Below are 22,816 nucleotides of genomic sequence, written 5' to 3'. Positions count from 1 at the left end.
TATTACTAACTACAATTTTTGTCTTGTAATTTGGAATCAGTAACTGACTACAATTTGTGGTAAAAAAAAAAAAAAGTAATCTAAAAGTAATTAAAAAGTAGTCTACATTACATTACTAAATACAATATTTGTCATGAAATTTGTAATCAGTAACCGACTACAATTTGTGGTAAAAAAAAAAAATAAAAAAAATAATTAAAAGTAATCAAAAAGTAGTCTAGATTACATTACTAACTAGATTTTTTGTCATGTAATTTGGAATCAGTAACCGACTACAATTTGTGGTAAAAAAGTAATCTAAAAGTAATCAAAAAATAGTCTAGATTATATTACTAACTACAATTTTTGTCTTGTAATTTGGAATTAGTAACTGACTACAATTGGTGGTAAAAAGTAATCTAAAAGTAATCAAAAAGTAGTCTACATTACATTACTAACTACAATTTTTGTCATGAAATTTGTAATCAGTAACCGACTACAATTTGTGGTAAAAAAAAAAAAGTAATCAAAAAGTAGTCTAGATTATATTACTAACTACAATTTTTGTCTTGTAATTTGGAATCAGTAACTGACTACAATTTGTGGTAAAAAAAAAAAAAAAGTAATCTAAAAGTAATTAAAAAGTAGTCTACATTACATTACTAAATACAATATTTGTCATGAAATTTGTAATCAGTAACCGACTACAATTTGTGGTAAAAAAAAAAAAAAAAAAAAAGTAATTAAAAGTAATCAAAAAGTAGTCTAGATTACATTACTAACTAGATTTTTTGTCATGTAATTTGTAATCAGTAACCGACTACAATTTGTGGTAAAAAAGTAATCTAAAAGTAATCAAAACTAGTCTAGATTACATTACTAAATAAAATTTTTGTCATGTAATTTGGAATCAGTAACCGACTACAATTTGTAAGTAATCTACCCAGCACTATATATATATATATATATATATATATATATATATTTATACATATATATATATATATATATATATATATATATATTTTTTTTTTTTTTTTCTTTATAATTTTTATTTTATTTTAATTGATTGTTTATTATTATTATTTATATGCAAGTACACAAAGCTTGAGAAATGAGAATGAGAAAACTGATCAAAGAAGAAGACTAATGCTAATATCCACTATAGCGCCTCTTGTGGCAACACTGGAAATGCAATCTTTCACTGAAACAACAACAACAAAACATGCGCTTAAAAAGAATAATATCTAATCAATTAAATACTTTTAGACAGAAGGATAACTAAAAATGTACATAGACCTGTCAGTTTTAAAGGACTTCAACTTTAAATTTTGCATGAATCAAGGGCAGGTGCAATGAAGAACTTGACCAAAGTTTTGACCTTTTACTGTTGCTTAAGAAAATACTTTGAGTAAATTACATGGCAAACCTTCCTTTAGTTGGGATCCACCCACATTTATTTGTCTGAGAGGTGTGACTCATAGACAACCCGTGAGTGCCTCTTACTATAGTAAACTCACACGCATGACTCTGATTCACTATAAGTAATAGTTTCGCCTTATTTCACAATTTGATTTGTGAACATGTTTGTGTCGTATCTCATGCTACAGGTCTCCAGAGGAGAAAAGCTAGTTTGGCTGGATGCTGTTTGTAAAAAACATTAGTTTTGGAAAAAATGACAACAAATCTGAGGTGAACAGAAAATGACGCACACTTCAAACTACAGTTAGACACATAAAATGACATCACAAGTCACTTAAAATGAAGTTGTTTGAGAGAACAAAATTTCCAAACTAGCTCTTGACAGGATAATGTTTTGTCTTTTACATGATTTAAGAGGGTGAAAAAATCAAATTGAATAGCCTATCTAAAGTTTCTGCTTAAAACAAGAAAAAAATATCTGTCAATGGGGTTAAAAAAAACAAACATTTGAGTGATATTGTCAGATATTTTTTCTTGTTTTAACAATTTTTGCAGTGTAGCTAGTGATTATTTGCTCAACCAAACACTACAGATTTTGTTCAGAAAATGTACTCGATGCTCAATTTCAGCAGTAATTGAATCTTCTTTTTCAGTTTGTCTAATCGTTCTTGTATCATTTTGAGTCAGTCATGGCTTCTGTCTGTATGTTCTCGGCAGCGGCTTAAAGCGCAGCAACGGTCCAGTCAGTGCAGGCCAAATGTGAGTATGGCAGGGACATGTGGGGACAGACTTCACTTCCTCGCACACGCTGACTTTATTAAAGGCGTTTCACCGCGGCACGCTGCAGTTCCCTTATTGTGATGCAGCAGCCTACATTAGCAGGGCTTTCATGTGGCCGAGCGTGTTTAGCATATGACCGTACGGACCCAAACGCTGCACCCACTTGGCACGTTGGCTGATCAGTCAGTGCCCTATTTTTGAAACTCAGATTAAAGGTTTCTGTTTGTCTTTGGTTACTTCCAAGTTATTATAGGCCGACTATGACCTTGGTATATTCTAAATTAAAAAGGTTATGTCATGCGTTGACTGTAAAGGCATATAATCTTCTCCCTCTTTGCTCTTTCTTTTTGTTTTTCTCCCTCCAGTCAATCACATCCATATAATTGGCGAGGCTGCAGTCAGAGGAAAAAGTGAATCAAACGCTGAGCGCCATCCACTCGATTACACATATCTCACGATTACTATCATCTTTAGTAGTAGTTGTACTAGCAATAGTGCTGATGTTTTGCGGATGTACAACAGAAGACTTCAATACAATGTTCAATTTAAAGGCCTTTTCAAATGAACTCCATGTGCGACAAGATTTTAAAACTTTTTACACTTTCCGAAGAAAATATGGTGGTGTTTAATCAAGCTAAATGAAGCTTTTAACTTAAAATAAGCTGAATAGGCCTTTAGTTGTGCAAACAACAATCAAAGTAACATATAAAAATATATACAAAAAATACTGTTCGCATACACAATAGTCACATGAGCTGTCCAGATGTTGTTTACGTCGCAGTATCTGGCGAGACATTAGTCGCAGAACAACAACAAATGCCTCGGATCAGAGATAAACACACACATACACTTCAATCGTCACCCCGTCTGTGTATCGGTGTTGTTATTGTTAATTAAAACTATTTAAAATCTTGTCGGTAACTGAAATCAAGGAGAAATAAGGTAAAATATAAATATTAGATAGAAAAACTTGAACGGAATGTTGCCTTGGCATGTTGATGCACTAAATTTACTAAAAATTAAATAAAAATAAATTAAGCTACTTAAATAGGCTATAGAAAACTAATAAAAATGACAAAAGCACATCACAAAATTATTAAAACTAAAAATATAAAAATAAAATCTAAATAAAAATATGAATAAATAATACACCAGTATATAAATAATACTAAAATAACTCTGCTTAGTACTTTAATGCAACTAAATTCTCTTAATCACCACTCAAAATGATTGTGCAAACAGCAGAGTGAAACAAAAAAGTTAAAACAGGGTTCCATTTCAAAATTCCATACTTTTCCAGACTCAAATATCCAAACCTCTCTGTAGATCTTCAGACCATAAGTGGTTCATACAGCATTATTTTCAGCTTTATATTTGGTATATAGTACAGTTATCTGTAAATATTTTTATTTTATCAGGGTTTTTTAATTGATTTTCTTGAAGTGACAACATACAGAGCCCCTAAAATAAATAAATAAATAAATATACAGACTTTTCATGCACACAAGAAACTTTTTTGTGTCCTTGAGAAACTATTCACATGCACGCAGGAATTTTTTGCATGCTTATGCATTACAATTTCTAGTTTTATAAATTACAACCTATTTCCTTTTTGCGTCACTGTCATCTTACTATGAAGTAAAATGATAGCATTGATGCACATTAATTAAGAGAGATCTATTTGCTCAAAATTTGGTTTTCCATAGGGTAGTACCTCTAATATCAAGACCTAATGTCCAATTTAACACATCCTCTGTGGTGGCGGAGAAACCATGACACGAAATTGGTCCTGTTTGCCAAGTTCAAAGGTCTATAAAAAAAGACTGTTATTGTAAAAAAGTGTTCAAAATTTGGCTTTCATCAGGGTAATACGTCATATTTCAAGGCCTTAAGTTTGTTTTAACGTAAACTCTGTGGCGGCCAAGAAATCACACCACGAAATGGGCTGATGGCTCAATACGGCTGTGTGCATTTGTCTTATATGCTGAGTTGAATGGTTTCTCGTGTGCACACGAAAGTCTGTATTTTTTTATTTTTTTGCAAAGGTCCTTTTAGAGGCTCTGTAATATGGTGCTAAGAATATTGTGAGAAGAAACCCAAAATGCTTTTAACCTGCATTTTTGCAAAATGAAAAAAGTGCACCTTGAATTCATTCAGTCGTGTTTGACAATCACCAAAGAATCACTAAACAGCTGCCATGAAAACACTTCTTGTATGATAAATGTATTTTTATTAAATTCTTATATATAAATAAATACTATTAATTCTACTATTGTCATCTAATGCAATGAAATTCAGACATTTTAAAGTGTGACTTAAAGGGATAGTTCACCCGAAAATTTCCATACAATAAAAGTCAATGGTGTTTAATTTTTTTTGGACCTCGCTTTCATTGTATGGACATGTTTGGGTGAAATATCCTTTGAAGTCACACTTTAAAATGTCTGAATGACTTTCAAAATATTTTATTTTGTGTTCCCAAGAAAGTCAAACATGATCCCAGTATATACATTTTTCTGTGCACTGTCCCTTTAACTTTCCAAAAGGCCACTGTATAATGAAATATCAGCTGTTAACCCATAAACTGTCTGTACGGCCATACGCTTCCACTTCTTTAGTAAGATCAATGACTTTTCTGTTCCCTCAAGACTGTAGAGCTAATTTAGATCTACACTAATGACCAGTCGCTCCGCACAATCAGTTTAGACGTTTGGACAAGCAGAATAAATCCATTGTGTGTGTTTAAAGAAACACTTCTCAATCCAGCACGACATTCTCAGCGTCTGGAATGAAATGACCCTCATGCCTGTTGATTGGATTTGTTCAGCTGTGATCAAAATCCTTTCAGTTGAATAAATCTGCTTATTTTTAAACCTCTAAACCATTCACTTCCTTTCAGGCCGCTTCTGAAAAACGACCAAAACAATAGTTCACTTTTACCAAGACATGATGATGAAATACTGTTTTTCTTTGCAGCAAGAAAAATGAGAGGACGAAAAATAAAACATGCATGCATATCCTTTCTTTCCGATGCATCCTCGTCCAAGCAAAGTCTCGGAAAGCAAATTAAAAATAACAGGATTAAGGATCTTTTTTTCGGCCGCCGCAAGCACAGAGATCTTTTTCTGAGTTCCTGCTGAATGTCGAGCCCTTGTGTTCATGCTCAGGCTCGAGGTAAACATTTGTAAACACAGCTAATCAATTTCATGGAGAGGATATGACAATGATCTCCAGCTGTGTCTGCAGGGTGTCCGGCTGCGCCGTTACCAGACCTCGCCCTCAAAGTTCCCGATGTCGCATTAAACGCATAATCATTCATTTCACGGAGCGGCCAAAAGTTTTCAGGGCTGTTTTCTTTGGTCCTGCCCCTTAAACTCGCCGTCAAACTTTTTTAAGAAGTGACAAGTATCATGGACAAGCTCAGCGTTCAAGTCTGTCATCCATTATCCAATACCGTACCGACTGTAAGAAACACTAAATACTTAACAGGCCGCTCTAATTGTGTTGCGCACTGCCTCTTGGGGCAGATGTAATTAAGTGAGCCAAGTAAGAGCTAGTAAAACAGTAGGCCCAGATGGAAGCTCCATAACTCACTCAAGTGCACCATTAAAACGTCGCAGAAACAAGAAACTTAAAGCATTTAGAATTATTACGACTTCCTTAGGAAAGGAAATGACGATTAACAGACTCTTGAAGGGCTTGACTCAGAGCTTAAACAACAACACCCTGACATAAGCAAAAAAAAGTCTTTTTTTGTAACATAAGATGGCTTGTGAAATATAATATGCATTCTGTCACAGGATGCATGTGAGTTTACACACCTAGCTGATGTTTTAAAAGTCAATGCATAAGTCAAAAGGCCAAATAATGCAATGATTATTGGACCTGAAACTATAGGGGCAAAAATGTCCCAGTCAACCTGAATTCACCCCTACTGTAACTATATGCATTCTCAGTTTCAGGTTATTGCATTTTATGTCTCACCACATGGGGGTGATATAGATGCCAAAAGACTTCTGTCAGTCATGGCGGAGCAACATCTTGAAGAGAATTTCACTGAGCATTCAACATAAAATATTGTGCCATTTAATGGACCAAATATGAAGATAACTTAGTATGTTTTTGGTCTTAAAGAGCATTGAGGCCCGTTCACACCAATAACGATAACTGTAAAGATAACTATAACATTGTCCACACCAGTGGGCGATATTGTTCTGTTTATTCTAAGCGTGCGCTGCAGTTTTGTCATCTGTCGCTTTAAATTCTCGAGCTCTTAAAGCACGATGGATTCTGATTGGCTGTCAATGTTTTTATCATTCATCAGCTGCAGAAAAAAAAAAAAAACGGTGAGAAATCGAGTCCCCCCCAAAGAAATCAGGTCTCCTATAGGACCCAGAGTGATCCATTGGTTCAACTGACTTTTAATGGGTAGTATTTTTAGTGCCTGATTATAATTCCAGCAAAATCACGTTATGATTTATATCATTATAATGACCATTAATGTCTTTTAAATTACATGGTTCAAACACTAGTATATAACTGAAGCTATAGGTTGTGAAATCAAGCATTTCTCATTCTTACTGTTTTTTAGTAGCTTATGTACTAATATAGCATACATCTACCCGATTAGCCTGCTAGCTTATATTATATTAGGTTTGTTTTTTGCTTCCAATATAGTTCCTAATTACATGTTTCAGATTAATGATGTTTGTGTGTACTTAGCATGACAATTAATAGAATTATTATACTATACCACATTGCTATTATTGTGTAAAATTAATATTAAATTACTTTTACAGAACATAGTATGTTGCAACAATCCTTATCCTTATAAAAAAAAATACATTTTTAGGCATGGTTGTGTTTCATTGTTTGTTTTATTACGCAATACATAGGCATTCATTTTTATATTTCATGCATGTTTTTTGTGCACTTGATGTAATAAACATCATACAATAGTGAAATAGGTTATAATTAGTCAACTTTTGATCAGGCATTACCGCCTGGGTCCTAAAGGAGACCCGATTCCTGGGGCAGGGACTCTCATGAAACCGTTATCGTTATAACTCTGCTATTTATTTATATTTAGAATGACTTTTAGAACTGTATCTTTATTGTTATCATTAAAAACAAAACATTAAAATCTAAAATAAAAGCTCATTCAAAATATTAATAAATACTAATAGTATATGCAAATACTAAAATAACACTGCTGTGTATTTTTCAGAAAACAAGACTTATTTTGCTTCTCAAGTTAATGTATCTTGATTATATATATATATTTGTCTTGGTAAACAAGAGTAATAAATCATTTTTTCGCAGTCTATAGCCACTACATTAATTATCCATTATTGGTTGTTTTAAATCCACAGACTAATCCATGATGATTAATGGCCCAAAGCTTAATTCAGCACTAAATGTTCTTCCCAATGCAAATAACAGCACTGATTTGTCTTTTAACACTCGTGTATCTGTAGAATGGAAGGCTTTTGGAAAATCTGCACCACCACCACCCAGGGAAACCGATCCCGCCCCTCCCAGCTGCCTCTGGACGTGCCGTAATGAGGCACAAAGACAGGGTGTAAGATACTTGCATTCTTCCCAGGGGCAACTCCAGCTGGGAGCTTGACACTAATGCAAAACCCACAGCCGAGAGACTGACATCTCCGCCAACTCTGGCTAATATTAAAGCCCTTTGAAACCAGGCCCTGTTTTAATGGGCTGGACGACAGGGGAGTGGCTGCTGAAGGCTTTATACCTGGACGAGCGCAGGAGATAATTAGACCTTAGTCACAGCTGCGGCATTTAATCACGCTGCTTCTGATAGCACTTTAATAAGCCTTTATGCTTCATCGTTTTTCAGCGCACGATAATAATTAAAGGTGAAATCAGACTGCGGGTTGGAGCGGTCAATATTTTAGAGGTGATGTCACCGAAACATCATCGTGCAATGGTTCATGATGACGTAACGTGTTGAACAGCACATTTACTGTAGAAATGCCTTTTGCATGAATGTAAATGCAAAGATTAGTTTAACTTATATTACAAGATGTAATATAAGTCTCTGGTGAGAATGTGTCTGTGAAGTTTCAGCTCAAAATATCCCACAGATCATTTATTATAGCTTGTCAAATGTGCCCCTATTTGGGTGTGAGCAAAAACTCGCCGTTTTTGTGTGTGTCCCTTTAAATGCAAATAAGCTGCTGCTCCCGCCCCCTTTCCAGAAGAGGGTGGAGCTTTAACAGCTCGTGCTTCGGTCGCTCAACAACAACAAAGCTGGAGAATCTCACGCAGACAAAATGACGAAAGTGTTCAGCCTTACATTGTTCAAACCGGAGTCGACACTGATGGAGAGACTCAGGAAGAAGTTACAACTTTTAGATGTTTCTGAATGGTTAGTGGATAAATTTATGTAGTTGCTGTGGACTTGATTCAACTCATCGACTAGCATGTGCCGTCATGTTAATCTTTTGTGCAAATCCAGCATTGAATTGACCCTCGTTTGTGAAGCAGTAAAATGACGGCATTTCAACAACACTCTACTACAACAACTTTTCCTCTTCTCTAAAGCAGCCCAAAATGGCCACACCCCCTTTGTTGTGTGTTCTCGGGGGCGGGGTTTATGTAAATTTTACATGGGAAGAAGCTTGTTGTAGTCCCTACCAGCCGTTTGTTGTAGTCCTTAAAAAGCGATTTCTGTAAAAGAAAATATCTCCCTTTGCATTGAACTTTGAGTGTCGTAACTTTGCAGATGTTGTTTGTGCTCAAACAGCAACATTACACACTAACTAAAGTTAAAGAAGTGAACTCATAATCAACCACCCCTTTAAACGAGATTAGCTCTGAGATTTGCATTTGTCAAAAAAAAAAAAATGCAATTACTTTCCAGCCTCTAAGTGAGAAAATGTGTGCATTGATAACACTTAAAATCTGTAAATGCCAAAGTCAACATTGCCATATATTTGCGAGTGAAACAAGATACTGCGAGGAAAAAAAAGAAAAGAAATGCAGGGCGGGGTTTGATTTGATCCAGTGAGGATTGATTGGAGGGCTGAAAAATAAGAGGGCTGACGTCAGCTGAAAAGGAAAGTCGTGGAGCAAGTTATTTCATTTTGATGAAAGATTACAATTGTTTTTTTTATTTGGAATAACGTGCACTAATGAATCATTCTCAGTAAGACCAGAAACATGCATGCAAAAAAAAAGTCATGTTGACTTTAAATCTTCTAATTTGAAGGCCCAGGCAGAAGAAATGACAGGTGCTGCTTGCATTCTGGAAAAGTTTGGCATGTGCAAAATGCAGGAAAGCATGACTCAAGAAAACCTAAATGAGACGAGCTAAATTCAGCTCTCGTATTCCACGCAACTCCGGTTTGAAGAGCTGATCACACACGTCGAAGTGGTCGGCACAAAAGTATTTATATCGGCCTGTGTTTTGTTTCAAGTCAGATGGACTAATGGTTGCCATCTGCTGGTGAGAGCCAGTGGAAGTAAAGCATGTATTTACACAAAATAAATCTCCACGGAGACAGCCAACTGCACATGAAATTACAGGTCTGCTGTATCTGCAGCAGCGACAGCTGACTGTCAGAGCAGGAGGGAACCTGGGTGTGTTTGTTATGGTGGAGGGTTCCTGTTGCTAGCCGATCGGGAGGCCAATACTTCTGGAACGTTCTTTGAGGCCTTGGCAAGTGGCAGCCTTTTGAAAGCGAGGTTTCAGCTCAATAACGGTGCGATTTTCACCGAGCGAGCGTGTCCAGAGTTTGACAGTGACAAAAAAGTCCTAGCGTATAATTTGTTTACGTTCCCATGGTTGCTCCGTGACCTCAGATGTTTATGTTGGAAAGGGAATTTGACAGCTTTAGAAGCACTTGTCGGAGCGCACGAGGCATTTCAGCCTTCGAGTGTATGTATGCGCCGGTGATGCGCGCGCTGACGCGTCACAAATGTCTTCACGTGAAAGCGGCGGTTTGAGCCATGAATCATGTACTCTGTCGTGTGCACTGTTATCTTTGCACAGCTGCACTGAATGACCACATGTGAAGGTGCTAAACTTGACTTGGCAGGTTGCAATCAAGCTTTTTTTTCATCATAAAACTGCACGTCTTTTAAAAACATTTAATTTCAGGATGCATGCAGAAGAATTAGATTAAAAGTCTGAGACCGCATTGAAAATAGAACTGAGACCTGGAAGTGTTAGAGTTTTGTTAAAATGCAAAAATAGAAATATTATGACATAAAATGAAGATTTATAGATCACTAATATAAATTTTGATTGAAAAGAGTTCATATGGTCATAAATTTATTTATTGTATTACTGACCTAGAAATCTCAAATATGTATTATTCATTTTATGCCATAATATTTATTTTATTTTATTAATTTTTATTTTATTTATTTATTTTATTTTATTCTAAAAGTTCCAGGTTTTAATTCAATTTAATTTAATGCATTTATTTAGCATTTTTGTAACTTAATAATTTAAAATAATCATCCTTTTAAATTACTGTAAATAATTAAACATATGTTTTTCTTTTTTTATATTTTTCATATTTTTTTTATAAATTATATTATCACCAAAAATGTTCATATGGTCAATGTCACCAGTGTATATATTATAATTGGAAAAAACAGATTTTTTTCTGGAATCTGGAATTCAAAAATCGAATTAAGACCGGGAACTTTTAGAAAGAAAGAAAGAAATATTATGGCATTAAATTAATAATACATTAATATTAATAAAAATTAATAATAAAAAAAGAAATATTATGGCATAAAATGAATAATAGGCCTACATATTTACGATTTCTAAGTCAGTAATAAAATACATAAATTTGTGACAGTGACTATATAAACTATTTTCACTCAAACGTTTTTGATGATGATATAATTCATAATAGGTAAAAATAGAAAAAATATTTTAAACCATTTAAATAATTTAATAGGGTAATAATATAAATTGATTAATTTATAAAAAATGCTAAATAAATGCATTTTCACTTCTGGACTCTGGAATTCAAAATCAAATTAAAACCTGGAAATTTTAGGATATTAATAAAATAATAATGTAAAATAAATATGGCAAAAAATGAATAATACATATTTAAGATTTCTAGGTCAGTAATAAAATACATACATTTGTGAAAGTGACCATATAAACTAGTTTCACTCATGTTTTTGGTGAATTTATAATAGGAAAAAAATAGAAAAAAATATTTTAAACTATTTAAATAATTTAATAGGGTAATTATATAAAATGCTTAATTTAGAAAAATGCGAAACAGAAGCATTTTCTGCAGCAGTGCCGGAGTCGACGGCAGATATCAAACACAGAACGCATCGATGCAGATGTTTTGAAGCACATTCTGTACACAGACACGAGATCACGGCACATCAAAGAGAAGTTACTTTGAGTAAGTTCAGCTGAAGGGCGTGTTCAATGAGCAAACAGGCATTTTTGACTCATGCACAGGGTGGTATTTGAGGATTTATGCGTAAGAATAGTCAAATGACACAGTAAGAGCTCATCACCCGGCTGTGTCACTGTGGTTAGGGAATTTCCTCTGTAATTACCTGAGCGATCCCTCTGCACCTGGAGACGATGCTGAACAAACCCACGGCTTTACTGCGACCGCTGGAATGTAAACACGCTTCCTCTGCAAGACACAAGGGCCAAAAACCTCAGAGAAATCGATACAAGCCACATGGTGTCAATAATTGCTAAATAAATGTGTGTCATGAGAAATCGAGTCCCCCCCCCCCAGGAATTGGGTCTCCTTTAGGACCCAGTAATTGTTATCTCGATGTCTTGACTAATTATAACCTATTTCACTATTGTATGATGTTTATTACATTAAGTGCACAAACAACATGCTTGAAATATAAAGTGAATGCCTATGTATTGCATAATAAAACAAACTGGAAACAGATATTGGAAGCAAAAAACATACCCAATATAATATAGGCTATAAGCTAGATGTATGCTATGCTAGTACATAAGCTACTTAAAAAAACAGTAAGAACAAGAAATGCTTGATTTCACAACCTATAGCTTCAGTTATATACTAGTGTTTGAACCATGTAATTTAAAAGACATTAATGGTGATTATAACGCATTTTAAACATTTATACAAATTATAAACAGGTGCTAAAAATACTACCCTTTAAAAGCCTGTTGAACCAATGGGATCACTCGGGGTCCTAAAGGAGACCCGATTCCTGGGGGGACTCGATTTCTCACCACAACGGCAGAAGGTCTGGACTCCATTGCAGTTTTCATTGGACCGCCAAGAGGCCGTCTGATTGACATAAAGCAATCAATCACAGTTCGTTTTGTTCCGCGTCATGTTTAGTGACGTGAAAATGTAAAGTCGATGTCCCTACAATAACAGACTGGTGTGTGAAACTTTTGGATGCATTTTAAAGAGTCTATGCTGTGAACTTGACATATTTCATATTATTTTAAAAGCCCAGCATTTAGTTGATCCTTATAATTGCTCATTTTTTACAGTTGTAAACATTACAGCTTTCTTCTTCCATGAGGGGGTTTGGCTTCATGGTGGCTATGTTTCCAGGCGGACCAATAAAGAACGCGACAAGTGCGTCTCCTGGTGTAGTAACAAATTAATGATGTTCAATTATTCACTTAAATAGGCTATTATTATTATTATTATTATTATTTATTAATTAACAGTTAATCAAGTGTAAGGAATTATGTTCAATTGGTTTTATTATGCACTAATGTGTTTTTGTACGCTTTATATAGTAAGCTATGCGTATTTTAAATTAATATCATCCGTATATACTTTGATAATCATTAACTGACAGTTTGGGGAGTCAGGATTTCGAGGGGGGACCCGATTTGTCATGACACCGGAAATCCTGTAGAATTCAGGATGACGACTTTGAAACTCCTGAAATGTTTCCCATTTTGTTTGCCTTATACACATCAGACGTTCAGCCAACAGTTGAGCCGTCGAGACTAACTTACAAATGACGAACATCACAAGCAACAACATTCATAGTACTCAATGCCAACTTATTATAAAGCAGAGGTGAAATCGTCTGATCATTTTAAAAGAACATTCAACGTGAACATTCATCTGGTTCTCTCAGTTGAAAGTAAATCACACTGGTTTGGAACGACAATAAAGAATTTTTTGGGTAAACTAATCCTTTATTGTTTTTCCCCAAGACCACAAGAGAGAAACCAACATAAACCTCCCCCATCGTATAGAGCGCAGAAGGTTCTGCGAGTATAAAAATGACAGTGCGCTCACTTTTTGGTCAAACTACATTTATTCTGTTGCCATAGCAGGAGTACAAGCTCCTTATGAAGCCATATGGCCTGCTATTGAGTAAATATACAGTAAAGACAGAATCATTCTGTAGTCTGCATGTCCAGAAATTATGGCATTGCAAGACAGGACTTAGATGACGGAATATCTCCACTGCCCACAGCTGTGCATGAGTCCACGCATTATATTCAAGCAGCGCGCGAACGGGCCGTAATGCATCATGAGAGAGGAGTTTCCACACTCGCTGGCTCAGGCAAAGTTTATACACTTGGGCAATGAAAACAAACAATTAAACTAGCAAGAGTCTAATACCCTCACAGGCATGAACCTATTTTCTGGTGCTGGCTTTGCGAGGACTGTTCGAAGTTTAATGTTTGCACGCATATAAATTAACGCGTTGCCTCCTGAAGTAAATAAAAATACCAGCAATTGGCCACTGCCTCTGCAGCACTGCAATTCTGGGTCTATGATTTCCTTGCGCTGTGGTCAGGCCCCTACGGTGCAAATGCAGTCCAGATGAGTTCCTGGTTCACGGTTATGAGCTAAATGAAAGGCTTCAGGACAAATTCCCTCCATCAAACTTGCCCGAAATCAAGGCCTGCTGGTGTTCCAGCCGAGCCGGTCGCATGTGCACATGTGCAGCGTTGGGTCACGTGACAGAATCGGGCCGCGTTACGATACATGCTTGAATTCATATTGCATCAGAGGGTCTTTTCTGATCGGGTCACTAGTGAAGATAGCAAAACAAACAGGCTTATCAGCATTTAAACGGGAGGAGAAAACACCTCCCATATCTTTTTGTTGTTGATGTCAAAGGTCGTGTGTCCAATCAAACAAAATTCATTGGTCACTTTTGTAGTCAAATTAGTTTGACAGGTTGTGCGACATGCCCTCATCCTCAAAAACCATGAACAAAACTACACAAAAAAAAAATAAGATCTAGGCGACATCGAATGTTAGGATAAACATGGTTTGTACTGAACACACTGCAATTTATGAGGTAAATTATTTGCTGCTGGAAGCATGAAAGCATCCAAATTTAAAAGACATAAAACAAAGAAATAACCTGCATTCGTAGATTCACTGCATTGCATAATTTGCAAAATACATGCAGATGAACTAAATGTAGAAAAATTGGTAACACTTTACTTGAAGCCTTTATGTATAATGCATTATAAAGGTACACTCTAAAAAATGCTGGGTTAAAAACAACCCAAGTTGGGTTGAAAATGGACAAACCCAGCAATTGGGTTGTTTTAACCCAGCGAATGGGTTAAATGTTTGACCCAACCTGCTGGGTAGTTTTATTTAACTCAACTATTGCTTAAAAATGACTGTATCGCTTGCTTAAAATTAACCCCCAAAAATATGTTGGAAATTAACATTTATTAATGTGTAATAAATGAACATTTATTAATAAGTTTTAATGAATAATGATTAAGCAATAAACATTTATAAATTGCTTATTAATAAATGTTCACCCTTTGATTATTATTGTTGCCTCTAGTAATTATGTGTCTGATTTTTAATTTACAACCTATTTTGGGTTCATTTTACGTCAGCCATACAGTCATTTTTAAACAATAGTTGAGTTAAATAAAACTACCCAGCACATTGGGCAAACATTTAACCCAACCCCTGGGTTAAAACAACCCAGTTGCTGGGTTAAAGGGTCAAAACATCCCAATCGCTGGGTTAAAGCGTTAAAACATCCCTATCGCTGGGTTAAAACAACCCAATCACTGGGTTAAAGGGTTAAAACAACCCAGTCGCTGGGTTAAAGGGTTAAAACATCCCAATCGCTGGGTTAAAGCGTTAAAACATCCCTATCGCTGGGTTAAAGCGTTAAAACATCCCTATTGCTTGGTTAAAACAACCCAATCACTGGATTAAAGTGTTAAAACATCCCTATCACTGGGTTAAAACAACCCAATCGCTGGTTTAAAGGATTAAAACAACCCAGTCGCTTGGTTAAAAGGTCAATACAACACAATCGCTGGGTTTTCCATTTTCAACTCAATTTGGGTTGTTTTTAACCCAGCATTTTTTAGCGTGTATTCTTGATTTACATTGTAATGCATCATATTTTTATAACTGTAATCAAAGGTAAAAGGCATTATAATTTTTTCAGATTACTTGGTTACATTGTTTGAACTTTAAAATATGTATAATGTATTATTTCTGTGGTTACAATTTTTCATGAGATCATTCAATGCATTATAAGGTGCATTACAATGCATTAAAATACAATTATAATGCATTATATTTAAGGAAAGCCAGACATGATTATCAGCCAAAAGTTATTCTTAATAAATTCTCCATTACGAAAGCTTCTTTGGAAGCCGTTATCATTATCCAATCAGATGGAGGTTAGAATGTGGCATGGCACACGTCAAAGCAATATTTCCCCACGCATTTGGCTGTGAATCACATGTGAGGCAGGTGATGATTATCGTTCCTGCCATCAGAGAGGATGATTCTCTGCTCTTATCTCGGTCATTAAAGCAATCTCAACACCAATTATGAATCATAAAGACGATCGTGTTGGCCACCTTATCTCTGGAATGCCACAGGAATCCAGGGCATCATAACATCGGCGTGTTGCCATGAGAATCGAACACGCATTTGGATCTCGATTGGTTTTATCTGCTCAGCGCATATTGCTCTCCAGTAACCATCTTGATAGGCAGGGTGTGTCTTCCCCAACATCTGTAAACCATACTTGTTCATTTGAAGCGTCCATATGCCCTATAGCACAGCACCATACTGTTACCGACCCCTTAATGAACTCAAACTGTCCATTTTCAAATAGTTCGACATCAAGGCATTTTTACCAGCCGTGCGTAACACGTTACATTTCAGAGAAACCTGCCTGTGAGAGGAAAGCCGTGCTTCCCACAGTCCTGCTTTATGATCCATAAGAAAGTTGAGTTGTGATTCCTTTGACGTGTGTTTAACCTCAAGACAACCCAATAAAAGACTATTTTCTAAGTGGAGAATGATTCACACAGGATAAGTAGATGTTGCTAAAGAGCACATACTCGGAATATCCTTCAATTTTGGTGCATATAAAAATCTAGATAAGAGTCATATTTTCAGAAATGCAAACATCTGATTTTGGCTGTAAAATGTTGTATATGGAGCTTAAAGCATGTACTGACAAATAAAAGTGTATTTATGGATCAAACTCTATTTTGTTCTTTGACTTCAAATAAAAGATTTTGAAGCGTATAGCTTAAAAGAACGTCACGTTATACTTGTTTCTGTCAGCGCATACATTTTGCATTCCGCACTCTTTATTTTGGGCAGCTTGATTACATGGCAATCCTCACGTTTTAAACAACGTCCCTCTAATTAAACACTTCCTAGCTCTCGACTTTAGAGCAGCTTGTAGTGAATGGCTCTTAATTAGCAAGACTCAATAAGCTGACTTCAGTGTAAAGCTGGAGGAAGACACCTTTACGCAACCAAAGCATAAGAACCTGTGAGAAGAAACACAATAGTCATTGTCTTCAGGCAATAGGTGGATTTCAAGAGCTCATGCTGTGGGGCTAAACTCACACCGGCTAATTTCCTGAGCATTCAGTGTCAACTACCTGTCACATTGGTTTGAAATAAGTGCATTCACATTTACTGCTGCTTAACAAAGACACATCTCTAAAACACTGGCTTCACACTGCAAATTCCATTGCTTTTTGTTTTGTTGGAATTTGGTCCATTTCAGCCAATGCCGTTCCAAAGGTAACCCTTTAAGTGCTTTTTACTGCATTTAATGCATTTCCACATATAGGTGAGTAGCTCTTGCATTTTGCATTGCTTATAGAAACATAGTAACCATTAATGACATCTAGCTATTTTCTTCTTTGATTATGCATTAAATATATGATAACACTTTACAATAGGATCCATTAGCTAACATTAACAATTATTAATCTTAATGTAATTTCAACATTTACTAATACATCAATAGTTGGGTTAGTTCACCCAAAAATTAAATTTGTGTCATTAATTACTCACCCTCATGTCGTTCCACACCCGTAAGACCTTCGTTCGTCTTCTGAACACAAATTTGTTTTTGAGGAAAACATTCCAGGATTTTTCTCCATATAGTGGACTTCACTGGGGTTCAACGGGTTGAAGGTCCAAATGTCAGTTTCAGTGCAGCTTCAAAGAGCTCTACACGATCCCAGACGAGGAATAAGAGTCTTATCTAGAGTAATGTCATTTTCTATAAAAAAAAATAAATAAATAATATATTTTTTAACCACAAATGCTCGTCTTGCACTGCTCTGCGATGCTCCACGCATTACGTAATCACGTTGGAAAGGTCACGAGTAACGTAGACGGAAGTACCGATCCAGTGTTTACAAAGCGAACATGCAAAGACCAAGTCAAACGGCCTTTACAAAAAAGGGTAAAACAACGATGTCGGACGATTTTGAAGTTGGGAGTTTTTCGCCCTACCGCGGTACTTCCACCCTATGTCACACGTGACCTTTTCAACGATGATTGCGTGGGGCAGAGCAGAGAAGTGCAAGATGAGTATTTGTGGTTAAAAAGTATATAATTTTTATTTTTTTAGAAAATGACCGATGGTTTCTCTAGATAAGACTCTTATTCCTCGTCTGGGATCATGTAGAGCTCTTTGAAGCTGCACTGAAACTGACATTTGGATCTTCAACCCGTTGAACCCCAGTTAAGTCCACTATATGGAGAAAAATCCTGGAATGTTTTCCTCAAAAACCTTAATTTCTCTTCGATATTAAAGACACACACATCTTGTATGACATGGGGGTGAGTAAATTACGTAATTCAGTGTAAACAACGTCGGAGACTGACAGGGAAGATAAGAAATTGTTGAATATAGTCATTATTTTTGTTTTGTTTTTGCGCACAAAAAGTATTCTCGTCACTTCATAACATTAAGGTTGAGCTGCTGTAGTCACGTTGACTATTTTATCAATGTTTTTACTACTTTTCTGTACCTTGAACGTGGTAATGTCGTTGCCTACTATGGGGGATAAAAAAACCTCCCAGATTTCATTAAAAATATCTTAATTTGCGTTCTGAAGATGATCAAAGGTCTTACGGGTGTGGAACGCCATGAGGCTGAGTAATTAATGACAGAAATTTCATTTTTGGGTGAACTAACCCTTTAATGGACCTGAACTAACAATGAACAGCAGTGTTTTTATTAATCTGCTAATGTTAACAAAGATTATTAAATAGTGTAATGCTTAATGTTAATGCATAATGTTAGACCTTATTGTAAAGTGTTACCAAAACTATTAACTACTCTCTAAAAAAAATGAGTGCGGTAGAAATAAATACAGAATACTTCATGTGCGAAACGTAGATCAGAAAATACGTTAGTTTAACTCCGATTAAAATATTTATTTTCCCAATAGTGAACATAAATATATCTTTATATACTTCTCCAAAATATGTGTTTTACTTTATTATAAATAAAGTTTAGTATTGGGAAAAATAAAGTCAGCGGCATCCACAGCCCTCCACGACCATGTCCTGGTAGTTTTTTAAGATCACCCGCTCGTATTCGTCCAGATAGAGCAGAGAAACGGGACTCAGGTCCGTGGGAACGCAGCAGGCCCGGGGAATGTTGCTGTTCACCGAGTTCACCAGTGTCTGTACAATAGCATGGTTGGTGGAGTTCAGGTGGTCCGCCAGCGGGAACGGACACTCGCCCTGGCAGTAAAAGGCATGGTAGCCCGGCGGGGCGACTATCCAGTCGTTCCACCCCACGTCGCTGAAGTCCACGTAGAGGGAATGTCTCTTGCAGTTGGCTTTGTGCTTCTTCCGCTGTTTGTTCGGCCGCACCTGCCGCTTCTCGCGAGAGTGCAGAACGTTCCCCTTCCCGTCGTGGCTGTAGGTCACCAATAGCGGCCTCATCTGGGGCCACGTGTCCTCCCTGTCGTGCAGGGACCGACTGACACGGACGTGTCTTTTGGAGTCCTGGTCCGGGTGAACTATTTCCACCACGAAGCCGTGGTTGGGCCGTCCGTCTGCGGTCCACCTCGTGACGGCGGGGCTCACGTCGAAACTCTCCCACTTGCTCAAGCTGTGCTGAACCAGCCTGGTGTCCAAGAGTCTCGTGATGGGCTCCTGAAGGGAACCGGACGGCCTTATAATCTCGTGAACGTTAATGCGGTGAAATCCCGCCGAGCTGCCGTTGCTCGGAGAACTCACGACCTGCTCTCGGAAAATCCGCAGCTCCGCTGACGTCACAAACTCCTCGCCTGGGATGGAGGTCAGGTTAAAGAGGAACCGCTGAGTTGTCTTTCCACTCGAGCTGGACAGGTCCTCCGTGGATTCTGGAAGAAAAAAATCGTTTGGAATGAATATGGCTGTTTGAATCAATGCCAGTTCCTTACGTCTTGTTTACACTCATTGACAGGATGTGACTTTTACTGACCTCTTACTGGACACACTGGTTTAAAACACTTAAGAAATGATAACTTATCACGCTTAACACAACATGATTACTTCAGAGGTGGTAAACTTACACAAGGAGCATTTCTAGTTTAGTTCATGTCATGATTAGTATGCATTCAACATTTACAGCACCTGCAACTTTACACTCTAAATAATACTGGGTTGTTTTAACCCATGTTTGGGTCCAATATGAACAAACCAAATCATTGGGTTTAAAAATTTAACTTAAAAATTCATTATTTGACCAAAACATGAGTTGAAACAAAGCATTTTTGAGTGTACAATGCAAACAAATAAATAAAAAAGTAGGTAGTTAGATGAGCACCTGTAACCCCTAGAATATGTATATATATATATATATATATATATATATATATATATATATATATATATATATATATATATATATATATATATATACACACACATATACACACACACACACACACATACATATACATATACATACTATATGTGTATACACACACACATATATATATATATAGATAAAGAAAATGTGTTCTCAACATGGGACTTTATACAAATAAACTGGCAATTCCTCATCAAATAGTCTATAGATAATGTCAACTCCTGTCAAACATGAAGGATAAAAGCAGATAAGAAAGGAAAGAAAGAATTTAGTGCAGGAGGAAAGGGAGAATTCGTGAAGTAAACACTTGCTTACCATCATGGTGGAAGCTCCTGATAGTATTCGCGCGGCTGGCAGATCTTTCTGAGCCTTTCCCTAAGGAACCCTTGGGTCTGTTGCTGTTGTTCTGCTCCGCGTTCACCGAGTGCATCGAGTACAAGTCCATCATGTATTGCGGAACAACCGCAGACCTGCTGGGACTGGGTCTGTGTTTGAGTCCAAACATGCTCAGAAGTCGAAGTTCAAACGCGTGTAAGACATCCTGAGACAGAGAGGACCGGCCGATCTGAGGTACGAGTCCGCGGGAACCTCCAAAGAACACCTGAGTGACCATCAGAACCATCAGAGCGCCAACGGACGAGACCATGATCACTCTAAAGCTGACAGATCAGTGACGAACGAGATCAGATGGGCTCAGGCCAGGAGATGGGACCATATTCCGTGTTTGAGTGAGCCATTGTGAGAGTTTGGAGGATCCTTCGTGCATCAAAGCCACCTTAAGAGCCGCTTTAAGGAGGAACGCAAACCTGCGCTAGATCCATCTGGACAGGAGAAGGTCCATGAGTCGAAGCCTGTCATAATACTAGATTTGCGCTGTTCGTAAAATAACACAAAGTGTAAAACTCCGATTAATAAACCTAAAAACTAGGGACACGGTACTCTAAATAAGTTAAATAAGATGGTTTCACACATCAGCAATGTTCCTAAATCGAGCTCAAACAAGTGCAGGTCCTTCAGATAAAGTCCAGTTAAAACTCCACGCGCGCAGCTGATCTTCTGTTCATGGCACGTGAGATGATCAATGCAGTCTGCTGGGGTCTTCATATAAAGCTGCTGCTCTTTTATAAATCCCCGTTTCACTGTGTTCCATCTTTGAGATCGCAAAGAAAAAAAGCTGTTTATCTGCAGAAAACAGTGGGAGACTTTAACGGGAACGCCCGCCTCTTTTTACACATATTCTATCGACACTGCTGTATAAAAGACAAGCTGTAGGTGCTGTGACAGATGTAAAACTCCACTTCATTGACAAAACAAAAAGTTTCTTCCTTTTGCGAAGAGCGGAACGAGTCGCTGCGAGAGTTTGGATACGTGTGTCCTTTACGCGCAGTGCGCAAGTGTGCAACAGCGTCTCTCTCTCGCGCGCGCTCTCTCTCTCCTCATGTGCCTTTATGTTTAACTCTCTGATGTCATGACAGAATTCATCACCTTTGGACATCAAGGGGTCCATGTGGTCAAACGCTCCTTTGGAGAGCTCAGACATCTTCTAATTAAATAACAGGAGGGAAAAATATGGGAAGTTCCAGATTTACTACATTACTGCTTATTAAATTTAATGCAACATATGACATTAAATCTCTTTTGGGATTTTTAATTAGTCATCACTCGATCACCTAATATCACTAACGATATATTTAGATCTCAAATACAAAAAAAGAAAAAAAGTAACTTTAAAAAAAAAAAAAAGAAAAAAAAGAAAAAAAGTTCACTCACTATCTAGCGCTCATATTCAGAACCAGTGCGCCTACTTGTGGAGAACAGAAGCAACGACGTTTTATGTGAAGTAGGAAGACCGGGGCTAGTTGTCACATTTTACATTCATTGCCCCAAAATAAATCTGAAAAAGGTCAATTTTAAAATATAAATTATATTATATATATATATATACATACACTATGTTGTTTATGATATGTATTAAAAATATATATAAAATTCTATAGTTTGAGAGATTATATATATATAATATATATACATACACAATTCTAAACGGTTTATGATACACAAATTCTATGCAGTTTATGATATTAATATTTTAAACAATTTATATATGTATATATAAAGCATATATATATATATATATATATATATATATATATATACACATACACACAAGTGTGCACGCATGTATATGTATATATGTATATGTATGTATGTGTGTATGTGTGTATTATATATATATATATAATGTTTTTATATATTATATATATTATATACACACACACACACACACGTGTATATAAATAAACGCATAGGTACACAGGTTGTGCATTTACTAATTTACACAATAGATACTAAAAATATTTTAGTTTGGATTGGAAGTTCACCAAAAAAAATTATAATTTAACGCTAGGAATTTAATTTGTCCTCATATAAATATTTCAAACAGATTCTAATCCAGGTCTAATAAACCAATAAACATTAACATGCCTCTGGTTTAATATATTAAACACCATTTAAA

General features: G+C 36.4%; 1 protein-coding gene across 1 annotated transcript; it reads right to left on the bottom strand.

Annotated features, from left to right (window-relative positions):
* Positions 1-16,741: 16,741 nt before the first annotated feature.
* Positions 16,742-22,097, bottom strand: bmp2a (bone morphogenetic protein 2a). The gene is made up of 2 exons (XM_051867080.1): positions 20,617-22,097; positions 16,742-19,810 (listed from the first exon to the last, which is right to left on the bottom strand). The coding sequence occupies exons 1-2, from the start codon at positions 20,945-20,947 to the stop codon at positions 18,972-18,974; spliced, it is 1,170 nt and encodes a 389-aa protein (XP_051723040.1). The 5' UTR covers positions 20,948-22,097; the 3' UTR covers positions 16,742-18,971.
* Between the last annotated feature and the right edge of the window lie 719 nt (positions 22,098-22,816).

This window comes from Ctenopharyngodon idella, chromosome 17 (assembly GCF_019924925.1).
Source record: "Ctenopharyngodon idella isolate HZGC_01 chromosome 17, HZGC01, whole genome shotgun sequence".
Classification (NCBI taxonomy): Eukaryota; Metazoa; Chordata; class Actinopteri; order Cypriniformes; family Xenocyprididae; genus Ctenopharyngodon; species Ctenopharyngodon idella.
Note: the sequence above shows the minus strand (reverse complement) of the source record. Positions and strands in the feature narration are given on the sequence as shown.

Bases quoted from the DNA above. Each gene is read 5' to 3' on its own strand.
- bmp2a (XM_051867080.1), bottom strand. From the start codon at position 20,947: ATGGTCTCGTCCGTTGGCGCTCTGATGGTTCTGATGGTCACTCAGGTG. The intron at 19,811-20,616 runs GTAAGCAAGTGT...TTTTTCTTCCAG, and splicing joins CAGGAGCTTCCACCATGATG to AATCCACGGAGGACCTGTCC.